Source organism: Perissodus microlepis, chromosome 2 (genome assembly GCF_051167445.1).
Source record: "Perissodus microlepis isolate ML-2025 ecotype Zambia chromosome 2, ASM5116744v1, whole genome shotgun sequence".
NCBI lineage: Eukaryota > Metazoa > Chordata > Actinopteri > Cichliformes > Cichlidae > Perissodus > Perissodus microlepis.
In genome coordinates this window covers 18,378,684-18,395,489 of record NC_140462.1, presented here as the reverse complement: position 1 = coordinate 18,395,489, position 16,806 = coordinate 18,378,684, and the positions used below count along the sequence as shown (strand labels likewise).

At 37.2% G+C, this 16,806-nt stretch overlaps 1 protein-coding gene across 2 annotated transcripts in view; it reads left to right on the top strand.

Moving 5' to 3' along the window:
• Positions 1–16,806, top strand: part of enox2 (ecto-NOX disulfide-thiol exchanger 2) — a 191,027-nt gene that overhangs the window by 41,562 nt on the left and 132,659 nt on the right. The window contains exon 4 of one of the 2 annotated variants that reach the window (XM_084951687.1): positions 5,568–5,658. The exons of the other annotated variant lie outside the window; for it this stretch is intronic. Within the exon in view, the coding sequence (XP_084807813.1) occupies positions 5,625–5,658 (34 nt within the window). The 5' untranslated portion in view covers positions 5,568–5,624. The remainder of the gene's footprint in view (positions 1–5,567; positions 5,659–16,806) is intronic. 2 annotated transcript variants of the gene reach the window in all.

Genomic DNA, 16,806 nt, shown 5'->3' with positions numbered 1-16,806 from the left:
AGTACTGACAGGGACTAGAAGGAGAGAGCATATTTCTCCTGTTTTGGCTTCCCTTCATTGGCTTCCTGTTAAATCCAGAATTGAATTCAAAATCCTGCTCCTCACATACAAGGTCTTAAATAATCAGGCCCCATCTTATCTTAATGACCTTGTAGTACCATATCACCCTATTAGAGCACTTCGCTCTTGCTCTGCAGGCCTCCTTGTTGTTTCTAGAGTATTTAAAAGTAGAATGGGAGGCAGAGCCTTCAGTTTTCAGGCCCCTCTTCTGTGGAACCAGCTTCCAGTTTGGATTCGGGAGACAGAAACTATCTCTACTTTTAAGATTAGGCTTAAAACTTTCCTTTTTGCTAAAGCATATAGTTAGGGCTGGACCAGGTGACCCTGAATCCTCCCTTAGTTATGCTGCAATAGACGTAGGCTGCCGGGGGATTCCCATGATGCATTGAGTTTTTCCTTTCCAGTCACCTTTCTCACTCACTATGTATTAATAGACCTCTCTGCATTGAATCATATCTGTTATTAACCTCTGTCTCTCTTCCACAGCATGTCTTTTATCCTGTCTTCCTTCTCTCACCCCAACCGGTCGCAACAGATGGCCGCCCCTCCCTGAGCCTGGTTCTGCCGGAGGTTTCTTCCTGTTAAAAGGGAGTTTTTCCTTCCCACTGTCGCCAAAGTGCTTGCCCATAGGGGGTCATATGATTGTTGGGTTTTTCTCTGTATCTATGAAGCGCCTTGAGGCGACTTTTGTTGTGATTTGGCGCTATATAAATAAAATTGAATTGAATTGAATTGAATAGCGATATATTTTTCTTGGAAAAAATGCTTGCTTTTAGAAAAAAAAGACCATAATTCATAATATAGCCCTTCTTAATTACTAGTATATAATGAACATGCGTACAGGTACATAGACGGAAGATATCTCGAGATGAATAATTACAATGATTTTATTATTGCTGTTTTACTTCATTCCAATTCATTCTGTTTTTTCAGGACCAGTGCATATCAGGTTGCAAGACTAAGCTAAATGAAGTGTTGACATAGCATTAGGACATTTTTAAAAAAAATATATTAATTGTTAATTTATCTAATACGTGAGTGTTCACTTACTTTTAGTATGGCCCTTTGGAACAAAATATGTTACCTACCCCTATTCTAATGGCATTTTAGTCCATTTGATATGCACCATCAGGTTGCCCACATTATCTCAAATGGGCATGTCGTTACCTTACATTGTGACGGTGTGGATAATGCATCGCAGGTTAAAATGCTATTTCTAGACACAACTAGCACTGGTTGTCATAAAAGAGAGAAATGCAAGAAAAGCTGTCCAATAATTGAATGATTGATGGGGTTTTTTTTTTCCCCCAATGAGGCATACCAAGACAAAAGAAAGGAAAAATTGATTTCCTGTGCAAAACATCAGTACTACACCAGACAACTTATACACAAGCGAATAGCTGCACATTTTCAACCCATTTCTGTGTGTGTTTATGTCATCATAGTAAATCTAGTAGCTTGGTTGTGTTATTCTGTGTTGTGGACATATTTCTATGATTTTCAGACAAATGTAAAATCATCCAAGCCTTTATTTTGTTGCCCCTCTGTGGGAGATGAGGTACTTTATTACAGAGATAAGCACACAGGCTGAGGGACAACTACAGGAAATAAAAGATTTAGTTACTTGCGAAGTACCAATCAGTTCTTGTGAAGTTGGTATGATTAATCAAAGGCTGTGAATTGTTTCAGAGGGCGATTTGGTTTGTGAATTTCCAGGCTGCTGTTTCCCTGTTGTGCAGAAAAAAGATGAATAGACCTATCGAGGCTATTATGGGGTATCTTCCTTTTCCATCACTATAGGGGGCCAGTTGACTCTGATTATTCATTTTTCACTGAGGGGATTCTCTAATCCCTCCTAGAGACAGGTGTGTGGCCTTGTACATGTGTCAAGGAGTTACCTGTGGTTAACTGTGAGTAAAAATCCATGTGAAAATCCATTAATACGTAGCATAAACACATGCATAGAGACAGCAAATTTAACAGCATTTTGAAGCTGTAAAACACTCACCAGCTTGTGCTGCACTGCTTCCTACACTTTTTCATAAACAATTCTTGTTGCCTTTCTGCTGTAAAGAAATGTCCAGTGTCTCAGCAAGGCCGTTCGCATTAAACCGTGTTTAGAACACTTTCTTTCCAGTTTTTGTTTATTCTAAGGTTTGCATATTGCAAGCTTTCTGGATCTTTTTTAAAATGTTAGATATTGCAAATGTGAAACTTCTTTCTTCTAGCTTCTGTGTTTCATTCGTAATCATTAGCGTACAAATTTGCCCAAGTTAGCATCTAAAGCCAGCGTACTATAGAATGAAGTATGTGGAAAATGACAAATGCTGATAATAACAAATATGATAGGGGAAAGTGGGTGCCTTAAGAATGATGAATGCCATTTGTTTGTGGTCCCCACAGAGGACTTCAAAAACAGTTTTTTGTTGGAACTCCAAACATTAAGAAATCCCTTATTTTGCCAAATTAAAATAGCTGTCATTATTCTTCGTAAGTCTAGGGTAATGTTATTCTTATGCTGACAAAGCAGCTAACCCAATTTTCCATCCTCATTGTGCATTTTCTCCTTGGCCTTGATTTTGCTTTGCGGTTACCGTTATTGTGGTTAATGGTTTGCTCAGATTTTCAGCGGTTTTGCTGATTCTCATCATATGTATATATTACACCGCCTATAGGTCCAAATGCCACTCTGATGTGTTTACAATTACATTTCTGTGTAATAATATGTTAAGTCATCTTGCAGTGTGATCACATTAGCAGCAGTGCAGAGAAAGCTTCCGACCAAACTCATCCTCAAACTTGACTAAAGTCTTTGTGTGCATCTTGCAGACAAAATCTGCCAACACACAGATCACAAATGCCTTTGTGGTTCTTTCCTGCTACAGTAGATGTCTGCATGGCCACATTTTTCCAAGATTGCACACTCAGACAGGCTCTTAAGGCCTGGATGAAAACAAGGTGAAAGCATTAATAGCTACACTACAGTAGCTGGAAATAATTTTTTTCATTTGCCTGACTTTCTTTTATAATCTGATCTCTTAGTTTGGCTGACAGTGTACTGTGTGTCTCTTGGTTTCTTCTAATGTGCAAAACTTTTTGGTTGCATTTGGAAATGAAAGGAACCAGAATTAGGTTGCATTTTTTTTTTGTTGTTCACAGTGATATTTCCTGTTTTGCTGGTTAACAGCCTGAATTTACATTCATTTATTAAGTAACATTTCATTGCAAGCCAGGCATTTGTACTTTGTTAGTTATTTTGAATTTTTATTTGGATATTGACGTAATAAAGCATTATGTGTAAAGCAGGGATTTAAGTCAATTATGTAGATGCAAAAGATGGGCTTTTGTCTTTTTATTGTACTTCTTTTTTGTTTATTTTATAGTCTTTTTTTTTTTTTTAACTATTCATGATCCCACGGAACATATTTTATTATTAGGTTTTTATTATGTTTTTCTTTCCCTCATTCCCCAAGCATTTTTTTAACTCTAGACTGTATTATTTTCTATATTGAAACCTTTGTGCACTCATTCATAAACATACCTTCACTATATCCTGTGCTCCCAGGATTTATCTAATGTTATCATATTTACCAGGTTTTCTCCAGTGAATCTTGAGATAATAGGCGGTCAACAGAGTTATTCATGCTGATGAGTGAATTTTGTTTTATCGCAGAAAAATACAAATTCAACTGGGAAAGAGCTTTGAACTCATTACACTTCTGTTCTGCTATCTGTATTCAAAACAAATGCAGGCTAATAGTAACAGTGGAGCTTTACAGTTTTGTTGCTGTGTATGAGCTAAAAAACACAGCAACCAATAAGGTGATATGTGGTGTCTCAGTTAAATTGTGAGTTTATTACATTAACATTGACTTACAGTATTTAACGAAATCTCACCAAAACAGGGTGACTGCTTTGGTGAGGATTTGTTAAACATGAATAATTTCCAGATATTGTTGTATACCTTAACGCTGAGACACCAAGCTTTGCTGGTGTGGCACAGTTTGTACATTTAATTCAGTTTTTCAGTTTGTAGAGACTTTTAATGTGGCTTGCAAAGATGTCATTGTATGTGTGCCAATATCCCACTGTACTAGTGAACGAGAACAATCTTATCTGTGCCTGACATATGGAAGACAATAACATACACAATGCATTAAATCCTACCAAAGCTGCAACGTTTCATATGATGGTAGCTTATTCTTTACGTGTTGTGCACTTTATGTGAAAGTCTGGAGTTATTTTTTTATTACATGTAATTTGTAGTCTATTGGGTTACAAGTAAGTACATTTTGGCTTGTCACAGTAACACAGCTCTATTAAGCAAGAAGCAGCCTCCAGAGCTGACAAATGAAGCCAACATGGAATTGCCAGAAAACTTCCGTCTTTTGGAAGAAAACTTGATTCTGGCTGTAAAAGCAAGACAGTCCCAGCTGTGCTAGTTTTGAATCTTATAGTTTCATGCTCATTTTTTAAATTATGATACCAGTGACGCTACAGCCAAGCGTGCTTCAGGGCAGGGATACAAAGAGTGTTGTTGGGGAAAAAAAATATTGATAAGCAATGTACTGTATTGCTTCCTTTTGCTGTGTCATTATCAGTACACTGGTGCCAAATGTCAGTATATTTTTATTAAAACACATAGGGTCTCTAAACCAGAATCAATATTTCATGACTTTTAGTTAATGGCACTTAACTAATGCTTACCGAAGAGTGAAAAACCCATAGAGGAAAATAGATAATGGTAATAAAACACACAAAGACACACTCCATATGAAGTGTTTCTCTTGAAGTGTATCGCAGAATTACACAGAACTGGTGTTATCTTGTGAGTATTGTGTACTGTGATACATTTGAAAGTGAACTTTAATTTGTAACTGAAAGTTCTTGACCTGAATGTAACATCCCAAGAATGCAGTATAAATGTCTTTCTATAAGAATTCAGATGCTATGCTCAGCAGTGTGGAGTGAGGTTTGGGATCGCTGTGACCTTCTCAGTGGCCTGAGAGTGTGTTGGCATGGCATGACTGATGCAGATTATCATAGTGGAGAAAGCCAATTACTCTGGTCATCACGGCACCCTCGGGGTCTCTCTTGGTGGAATGAAATGCGTTACAGAACTCTCTGTACAGCGTTTTGTATTTCCTCTATGCTGATCCTCTCAGTTTGAGTGTTAATAGTGCAGTCAATGGGACACTCCCATGCCTCAGAGGCCCTCTATGGCTCGGATGAGCTTCTGCTCCACAAAGCAGGGAGGTCGTGCCTTTTGGAGAAGCAGATGAATTACAGTCTCCTCTGTTTGTCTTCTCTTTCTATTCAAGACAAAACCCTTTTTATTTTAGACCCCTCCTAAAAGCTCCTCTCAGTTGGTGTCCTTGAACGACTACAGAATGAATAAGTCGGGTTGCGGAGTTGTGGTGTAAAAAACTCTTCTGTGGTGTTTTGTGAACGGAACAAATGGCTGCTGACCAGACCTTTCTTACCCTTGGTTTTCTTTTGCAAAACAGATTCGCTTACAAGAACAGAGAAGCTGATATCACACCTGACGACGCTACACCTGTAGAATGTACAAAGACTACAGATCAAGTAGAGTCGCAGGTAAGAGGCCTAAGTGGATGCTGCTGCCAGTGGGTAGTACATATATAAGAATTTTTACTGTGTTGTCTTTCTGAGCTCCTGAGTTCAGTATTTAAAGTTATGGGACAAGATTTACTAACGTGATGCACCGGTACAAGCTGAGTTTTGGTGTTCACAAAAATTTTTCTACTGATATTTAGTGTGTGTGTATATATATATATATATATATATATATATATATATATATATATATATATACTAGAGAGAGAGAGAGAGAGAGAGATAACCAAAGTTATATATAACTTCACTTTGGTTCTTTTGTGCAGACTTAGTGCCAAGGCTTTTGATTAACCTCATTCAAACTCACATCTGTGATTTGAACAAGGCACGGGGAGCACAGTGGCACAGATATGTACTGATATTTGTGAACCGTAAAAATTGCGAATTTAACATAATGTCGCATTTAAATTATTTAAAGTAACTTACTTCAGTGGCGTACTTATGTAAATATCTATCTAGCTTAAGTACAATTTTTCAGTTTGCTCACAATAACAGAAAACCAAGGAACTGATTTTGTAACTTCTTGTTATGCAGAGACAACTAAGGCAGTCCAAAGGAAAGAACATTTCCAATATACAGCTAGAGATATTTTCACATTCCTTCACTTGAAAGGGATGAAAAACTGAAAAGTCAATTTTAACAACCCGGGAATATATAGAAAGCGTTTTTTCTGAGTGCATTGTCTGCACTGCTTGTAGAAACAAAAGTGAAAGCTTCTGTTCACTTATAACAAACTGATAAACATTGGCCACTGTTGGCAGATTGTTTCAAGCTCAGCAATGATGTTTGTTCTTTTAATTTTATGTAATTCTTAAAGGCAAATTATGGATTAAGAAACAAAAAAATTGTAAACATGTCTGTGCATTCACGCATTGAATGTAGTGTTTTTATCTCCCTTCTTAAATATTGTTGAACCACGCAGGGCATTTTCCATCTCTTGACACTCTCCCCCTTATTTTTAACAATAATAACATATGCATTGTGAGATACTGAATACTGTTGACCATGGTAATCTTGAATTTTCCTTTGGCACTTTGAGAATTTTGACATTTTTGTCACCTAGTAGAATGCCTTGACAGGTACTGGATGGATTACCATGAAATTCAATGCAAATATCTGTTTTCCCTTAATGATGAATTCTTATAATTTGCATGATCCCTAGAGTTTCCATCTTCTGCTGTCATTTTGTCTAACATGTTAGATTCATCTGTGATCTAGTCACTGAGAGAATAGGGCACCACATGGAATGAAATGCCAGACAAGTCCATGATTTGCTTCCCAGCTAGATAATCCTCCTCTGCTTGTTATTCCCCTGCTGTTTCCTGCATTGCTGGTCAGTCCACACTTTGCTATCTAAAACACCAAAAAAAAACAACAAACAATTTTATTTTCGAGTGCTTTTACAGGTTTATAACTAAACACCTGCAAGACTCGCACCTTGTTTTGTGCTTTTTACCCACTGCTAATACACTAAGATGCTACACATGATCACCATTCCACTTGTTTTGTGCATAAGCATGTTAGAATTACCACTAAGAGCATTTAGGCATTTAACATTTCCTTCAAAGCCTTCCTGTGGACAGCCTTAAAAGATGCTAACATGCCTATTCTTTCTCTTGTTATTTTTTTCCCCTTTAGACAGATAGTTCTTCCACCTCAGAATATTTTGGGTTTTTTTGACAAAGTATGCCACTAACATAAGTACCTAACACAGAAAAAGAAGAACAGTAGTACTTAATAACTGGGCAGTTTTGTTTTGCATAAGCAGGTGATCCATTATGCATTACATTAGCCATGGTATTACCATGGTTCAGTCCCCTATTATGGAGTTTTTGAAAACACCGGGATCTCACAGTACATTTGTCTGAAAATAGAAATTGAACCGGGTAAGAAACTGACGAATTGCTAAAGAGGAAGGAAAGAGAGGGGGGAGTGAAAAGCACCTTACTTGCTGGGCTTTGGCCGATGAGTGTGTCCTTTCCCATTACTCTCACACAGCGCAATATGCAGGTCAGTCAGGTGGTAATGAATGCTCTGTCTGATACTTGGCCTTTCTCCCTCCATGCTGCTCGTCTGGTTTGCTCTCTCTGCTGTATCCTCTCTGTTTCTTCACTTTTTTTTAACCAGGAATCCCATCTTCTCTTTATTGGGAAACATCTTGCAGTTTAAATGTGTCTCGGATCAGTTTGTGAGACAATATAGATGTCAAGTTTTCTGTCTCTTTCTTAATTAATCAAAACCCAACTCCAACCCACAGTCATCTGATGGTGAAACCTAATTTTGTCAGCTTTATATGAAGAAAAACGGAAGGAAAGTTTTGCTAGTAGATCATTCACTTTAGTCTCCACAGTGCACACAGAGCTAATCAAATTCTGTGCACACTGACTCCCACTGCATGACCATCTGCAATAGGAAGGAATGTGATCATACATTCATTCAACATTTGGCTGAAATAATTAAAAGCAAGTTGAATATGTAATATTTTGACATTTCTTGCAAACAATAAAGTATTAATAAAAATCCATTATTATTATTATTATTTTGGAATTCATACTTTTTGTATGGTAATTTTCTTTTTAGGAGGAAAACAAAAACAATGTTGCTATTGTACTTTAATTACACTTACAAAATTGCACGTTTCTTAAACTGGACTTGTAGGTTTTTAGTGGTTTCATATTTTTCCTTAGAAGTGCACCAATCCTGTGATTGACAATTGTAACTACTGATAATAATTTTCATTTAATTTGATGCAATAGATGCACTTTGAAATAATTGGTGTGTGGGTTTTTTTTGTTTTTTTGTTTTTTTACATTGGTACCAGTTAGGTGATTAAGTTATTCTAGCTTACAGATAATAAAGAAATTGCCCTGTAAGGTATCTCATAGAGTTAGCAGTTACAACAACATCTTAAAGGTTCCCCACTTGCAGCAAAGATACTTTCAGTGTGTTAAGAATGAAACATTAACTAGCATTAAATAACTGAAAGTCTATTAAAGCTTGATAAGAGGTTCGAGGCTTTGGCACTTTCCTAAATCGGCAAAAATACCTCCACTACCTTCAAGATAGCAAGACTGTTTTGGCACTGTGTTTAAAAAAACTACATATATTACAAATGAATTCATCAGAAGAGATAAGCTCACTGATATGACTAATGCAAGAAAAACTTTAACTTTTGATAGTTTAGACATCTGCATTTGGTTTATACAAACATTCAAGCAGGGCTGTCTTAGAATTCAGAGCTGCTTTTATATCTGCATCTATAGGTCTACATGTCCTTTCTCAGACAAACTGATAAATGTTTAGAATATGGATGAAATGTTTTCACATTTCTGCGTTAAGCTCACCATACTCTCTTTAAGCTGGGGAGTGAGATGTCTGGCTACAAGACATTGCCTGGCTTTGTGTTAACTTGGGGGCAGTGGAGTTTCATTCCAGTGCAAGGCTGATGGTACATTTGGTCCCAGGAATCACAATAAGCTTGCTGTGGAACACAGCTGCCAAAATGCACGGCTGGTGCCCGCTTGCTCTCATAAAGTGATTTTGCTTCTGTCAGAAGACTTGCAGCATCTCAATGCAGCGTGTTAATGTTGTAGAACAGAGAAATATGATTTCCAATCACCTCTTGTGGCTATAATGATGGTGATGCAGGAGTGGTGTTTGTGTCAGTGGATTCTCTGGCTGTGGGAGATAGTGGGGCTAGAAGCATTGTTAACAACATTTCAGCAGTGCAGAGGGGTTAACAGTTGTTTTCACTCCATTTGGGACCCACTTCCATCAATATTCATCCTGAGGGAAGACTCTCCAGAGGAAGGCCTGCCCTCCTTTTGGATTTGGCCTAATCCAGTTTCCAGAACAGATGCTGATGTCACCAAGGCGCCTACAGTAACTCCCTCGTCTCTGATCATCATGAAAATGATGGCAAACATTGTTTTCCTTCTCAAAACATGTTAGCTCCAAATATTTTTCATGGTGGCTTGTTACTCCTCCACAACTCATTAAATTCATCCAGGGAGAAATGCACCAGTATGTGAACTGGGACACTGTGAGCTCACTTAATGAGGCGTGACTTATGCAGGGGAGTCACCTTAACCTTTCCTGTCCAGATGATCATCAGCTAACCATCAGTCAGGCTGCAAGGATATGAGGTTAGGTGGGAGGAGGAGAAAAAGGAACAGGTAATTAGAAAGGGAAGATTTAAGGAAGATAGAGGTCAGAGATAACTAGCAGGAGCCCAAAAAGACACAGATGTCCGCCATCCTCAGGAGACATTTCTGCACTGGCTGTCTCCCTTTATACAGAGCAGTGGAGTTAATGACATTTTCTCGTGTCTGGGCTACAAGCCCACCATTCATTGATCTCAGCGTGGTCAACACCGAATATCTCAACAGTCACTTTAGACTTATAGGCATTCTGCTGAGCAAAACCTTTTTAAATATCATCTGCTTTCCTTCACTGAAGCTACCTGAATCATCTTCTTTGACTGGAAAAGGGCATGTTGATACAGCATGGAGCTCTCTTACCATGTGAAAACAGGACTGTGTGATATGACAAATTAGTCAATAGAGGCAAACAAACAGTGTCAACATCTCATGGGAGAAATAGTCATAAATGTTTAGTGGAAAGGGAAATATTGAGTGAAACTAATGCTTGCTTGTAAGAAGAAGGCTATGTCTCTCTGGCTATGTCTCTCTGAGCCGTTGTTAAAATTTTACTGTGATAGTTGTTGATGAGGTCCAGCTTCTGTTTAATATGTAATAATTGAATTTGAATAATTCATTCTAAGAGTTCCCCGTTAACTAAACAAATATATTAGGCAGGAAATTAGATCTCTCTGGTTTAGCTGTTCTATGTATTTCTGCTTTGTTACATGAAACAGAGATGAGCTGCATGATATGGACTCGTGGTCAAGTCTTCTCACATAAGACATTTTGAAATGTTCTAGCCAAAATTACTACTCACTTTCAAGTCCACCAATTTATTTGAGTAAAGAGGGCTCGAATGTCACCAAACACACACGTTCTCACATGAAGCCATTAAAGCGAACCGAGGCTGCTTTCATCTGCTGAGGCACAGAGTCAAATTAATGTTTGATTTGAATGTTTTGCTACACTAAGCAGGCCACAAAAAGAACATTATTGTACAAAAAAAAAATAAAAAATCAAGACATTCAACAAACATCATTCCGTATGGACACTAAAATTGAATGAGAGCATGCACTGGCTGTTACTCATTACTACCGGCTGACAGGGGTAATTGAATTCTGCCTGGAAAACATTCACTTTATTTATGACGAGCATTTTCTGGTGAAAATGTGGACAGCAGAACAGAGAGTGTTCGTTGCAGGAGTGAGTTTGTTGTTTTGCATTTTTAATATCTCTAAATGTGGATGATAAATAAGAAACTCATCGCTGATAATGTTGTGTTTGTGTCTGCTGATGCTCACCAAAGTATCTCTTAGATGTCTCCAAAGTTTTAATGCAGTATAATTTGCATGTGTTCTGCTGTTGTTTTTCTTAACCTACTTTGGCATCTGAAACTGGAAGCATACCCATCCAATATTTTCCAAAGGCTAGGCTGTAATCCAAATACTCAAGAAAGACATGTTTTGTTATTACATATTATGACATGGTTCTGAAGTCTTTCCATTGTTACATAGCCTGCGTAATTCATACCAGGGTACTGGGTTAGCAGCCTAGTTTTATCTTTACTGGATCTGCGATAGACAGGCAACCTGTCCAGGGTGTAACCCGCCTGTCACCCAGCGACAGCTAGGACAGGCTGTAACCCCACTCTGACTATGAATCGGGTAAGTGAAACGAAAAAGATGGATATGTTTTATTTTGAAAAAGTGGAATTTCTATATACAAAATGATAGAACACTGACACTATAACTCTGCATATAATAGGAAATCAGTAAGAAGTTGTTTTTGTGCTGCCTGCAGTTTATATTCTTGGTAAACTGTACCTGCAGAGCGTATCTGTCATGTGGTGTGACAGTTTAGGTGTTTCTCATACTTGAAATGAATTCTACTTGGCTCATTTGAGGTATATTCTAACCAACATCCAGCAGCAGGTGAATTTGCGGATTTTATTGGCAGGAAATAACTGCATACTGATAAAACACTGCTGTTTGTCAAAGGCGAAATCATTAAAGCTGTTAAAAGAGTCACTGACAATATTTACTGATGCTAGAAGAAAGACAGAGTAGTAGTACGTACTGTCGTAACTGTACTTGAATGAGCCCAATACCTTGTTTGTGGAATAGTGTTCTTCTGACTTCACAGTAGATGGAAAATTGAGGGCAATTTTGTGTTTTGGAAAAGGGTGATGGAACTCTGGCCTTTGGTAAATACTTTTATTTACCTTAGAAATGATTGTGTGATGGCAGTGGAAACCCAGGTATTGGTAGGGCAGAAGGGAAAATCATTTGACACAGTGGCTATTTCCTAAACGTATCTAGCTTTTATTGACCTGAACTATACAACCTCAATTTTGGCTTGTGTATATGCATGCATCTTTGTGTGTATGTGCATGTCTGAATACAGCCTTTCAATTCGAAACCTATGCAATGCAACAATCCTGCAATACGCTTCTCCTTTTTTTTCTGCAGGTTATAGTGTTTTTGCCAAAGGCTAGATCAAATAAAACTCAATTGAAACATTAAAAAAAAAATCAGATATCACAAAAAAGGTTTTGTTCTTGATAGAGGTGGGAAACTTGGTGTAAAGAACCTTCAGCATTAACAGACTAATTAAATAAATCATGACATGTATGAAACATCCGATGTGAATGTCAACTGAGTTTCCTGACAGTATAGTATGATTGCAATGATTTTCCAAGCTCATACACCCACACTGAGAAAAGAACATAGAAAACATATCAAATTTTTAAAATGAGACATCTTATTATTTCATGAAAAATAGATGTTTGATAGCAGCATGTCTCAAAAAGTTAGTGAGCAACAGAAGGCTAGAAAAGTAATTGGTACTAAAAAGAAACAGGTGCTTTTCTACACTGTGCAATATTTGCAATATTTGTTTTTTGTTTTGTCTTTTTTTTTTTTTTTTTTTTCTTTCTTATATTTGACTGTGCAATAACCACTGTGCAATATACTCACTCAAATGAGCAATCCTATTTATCCATATTGTATATTCTGTATATATATATGTGTATATATGGTGTATTTATTTATGCTTATATCCTTACTCTCTTTCCCCTTAATGTATCTGTAACATGCAACTTCTTTCGGTGCTTTGCTACTGGAAACTGAATTTCCCGGAGGAACCCACCTGAGGGATTAATAAAGTTTCATCTAATCTAATCTAATCTAAGATTTATTGGAAACTAGTCAGCAACATGATTGGGTATGAAAGGAGTATCTAAAGAGGCAGATTTTCTCAGGAGTAAAGATGGACAGAGGTTCACCAATCTGCAGAAAACTGCATCTACAAATGATGCAGCACTTTCTGAATGATGTTCATCAGTGTAAAATTGTGATGACTATCTCATTATTTAATAGGGGTGGGGGAAAAAATCGATACTGTGTAGTATCGTGATATTTTGTTTGCTAATAATGTATCGATACAGGGACAGCAGAAATCGATATTTTGTTACAAAAAAGGTTTTTGTGCTCTGACTTCAGAGCATGTTGATCCTTTTTCTGAGCAAGAATCCTGACATTCCTTCACTGTCCAAATGTGTTTAACTTTATTTGGCAGCAATAAAGATGACAGTTTACTTATTTTAATTTAAGACATGTTTTATTTTAATTAAGTTTAAAACTTTTTTATTTAATGTAAAATTATATTTTGTTTTAATTTACTTTCAAATTCTTCAGTTGCTGAATGGGCTGCATAGGTTTCACAAATTGCATAGTTCAGAATAGCTATAATTGTACCAGATGATTGCATTCAGTTAAGTTGGACTAGACTGTAATACAAACCATTCAGTTTGTCAACAATACAACTGACTGAAATGAGAGACTGAGTGCGAGACTTTGATATTAGATAAAATGAATATTGATAAAGTTTACCTTTATGTACAGAATCTGAATATCGCAAAATATTTTTAAAAATTGCAATAATATCGTATCGTGCGTTAAGTATTGTGATAATATCGTATCGTGGGATGTATGGTGATTCCCACCTCTATTATTTAAAGTACATACTATCATCAGAAGACCAGAATCTGGAGAAATGTAACAATGCAGCCTTTAATAATGGCAGCTTGCACATCTGGAATGGCAATGTCAATGCTTGAGTGCATCATACATGCAGGGAAGACCTTGAATATTTCACCAAGACAATTTTAAACCACATGCTGCACGTACAACAACAAAATGGCTTTAAATTAGAATTGTAGCATGTTAATCAGCAGACTTGTTCAAGGGATTAGTAGTACTATATGTATATGAAGTTATTATAATGAAATCATTTAATGCAATAGCTTTATGGTCATTTTTGAGGCTGTATATAGTGCATTACCAGTGTGATATCGTGATCACTTTGGTATAAACTAAAATAGAAAAGCTGTTACTCAGTACTGACTAATTGTTAGCAGCTGATTTGATACCTCAGTAAAACATTCTCAACAAAAGCTGATATTATCTTTATAATTGTAAGTTTCACGTTAGCTGAAGTTACTGGTACTTAATGAAGTAAAACAACAGCTACAACATGAATGTTGGCAGGAAAAAATCTTTTCTCAGGAAAAATGGCTAAACTTTTTGAAATCTTTCCAAAATGAACACACTGTTTATTTCACCTTAAATGAACAGTAAACCTCAGGTGTTAACCATTAGAGGCTGAATCAAATGTACTAGTCAGAAAAAGGAGATGGTCTCCATTCCGGGATGATTGCAGCCTGCAGCTGTGCAATGGTCATTGGTTTTGATTGCCTCTGATGAACATAGTGTCCCAAGCGTGCTCAGTAGGGGACATATCAGGACTAAATACTGGCCAAAAAAGTCTGTGGTTATGGTCCTGATCCAGAAGGACCTGCACTACACTGACATCGAAACAGTTGCAGACTTGGGGACCTGCCACAAGAATGGTACAAGGACGATGTTGTAGTACCTCACCTTAATCAAATTTCAACCAGATTTTGATTAGATTAGGTGCTCCGCATGCAGCATGGCTGTACCCCAGCCTTGATCAATGAATGACAATTTTTGTTTTAATCTTACATTTATTTATGTATTTATTTTTCCTAGCATAAACAGTGGGTAGGTAATGTTGTTGTCTCAAGGGGGAGTGTTTGGGATCAGGGATAAGAGGATCAAGTGACCACTGCAGTGATACATTTCAGAACCATTCTCATGGATGTTTTTCATGTCTCTGTACACAGCTTGTGGCTAATTATGGAAGCATAATAGTGTTTGCTCTGCTGTTTTGCTTGGGTAATTAATCTTATTACTGTGTGTTGATCAAACCAAAACAGTGTTTACATTTTTAACAACTAGTGCAACCCAGATCATGCCAGATCATAGGCATTTGGTGGGTGCGAAAGCCAGCAGGCACATATGTTGTCTGCTATTGTTTAAAAAAAAAAAAAAATGAGGACAGCTAAAAGGATAATCTCAATAAACACGTCACTGCTAATGAACACAAAACACATTAAGTGAACCTGAGGAGCACAGCTAATGCTATCTGAGGCAGCTGTTTAATAATCACATTGAAATGTGCCTTGTGTTAGAGGCTTGCGTTCACTTAACTTTTAATAATTCTGCCCAAATATCATGGCAGTTTTTCCCAGAGGCTGAGAATTTGTTGGTAGTTTATTTCTGCACTTTAATGATCTTTCCTAAATTTCTCACATGCACGGATAGTTGTGAAAGCGTAGCATGAAACTTTTAGCTACGTTGGGGGAACTGCTGATACGAACGACAGTGAAGTTCACATCCTGAAAGGTCACCCACCAACTCTGAAGTACATCTGATGAACACTTGGGGGAAAAGGCAAAGAACTGAAACCCACACAGACATTTGTCTGTGCATTGAGAGAACTGCTAATCCATGCAAAATGAGTGATTGAAGTCATTTGTCGTAGTTAAAAGAAAACCTCTTCAAGTCAAAATTTGAAAACTGCTCATCCAAAGTGATTTTAAAATGGACACTGCATTTACTTGGGTCCCTTGAAATGGATTTGCCAGATTTGAAGTATCAGCTGAATGTCTCCATCCAGCAATTTTCTGTTACTTAGATGTTTAAAAGACTTCAGTATCCCACAAGTCAAAATTGGGTTAAAATTGAAAGATCTAGTAGACTTCCAGATCACACATAGCTGTTGTTTTAACTCCATTCCGATGGCTCTATGTTGTCATCACTTGCCTGTCTTGCAAGCAATGACAAAATGCAGGAATCAAATCAAATTTGTGTTAGCGCCGTTGTGTCTATTCGGTTGAAATTTGCCCTAAGTAACCCAACTGAAAGGGAAGCCAGAGACAGCTTTTGAAAAAAAAAAAACAAACGCATCAAAGATTAAAAATTACAGTATGAAACATACAGACAGTAACTGCAGCTTCAGCTCTTTGTATGTTATAACTTCACTTTTTGCAGCAGCTGGCTGACGATGGACCAATAACAGCACCTGCAGAACGGTTGTAGCGCATATTTTTAACACTGCCCCCATTTGACAACAGGTGATCTCTGCAGGTAGATGACCAACAGACTGCTACTGCCACTGAGCCCATAATCTCCAAACATAAGACTTAAATGAACTAATCAGCTATTCGGCAGCCTTATATTGCTTATATTGGAAGGGTAGGAGGATGATTATTGTGACAGTTCAGAGGCCCAGACAAAGAGGCAAAGTGACAAACAAATAGATGGTAAATAGAGACAAAATCTTTTTTGATGTTAAAAACTAAACTTCAGGTAAGACATTCATAGAATGGGCATTCATGTGGCTGTTTGATCATATAAAATGGCAGTTAAATACTGAGTAGAAAATAACACCCACATGCACTTTTGAGCCAATCAAATTATCAATTTAAGTGGTCTTAAATTGTGCAGTAAAATTAACAGTAGCTAGCAGCACAGATTGTGTGGCTAACAAAGCCTACTTTTAGACTAATTGGTTAATTATTACAGATTTGTATTTAGTGAACATC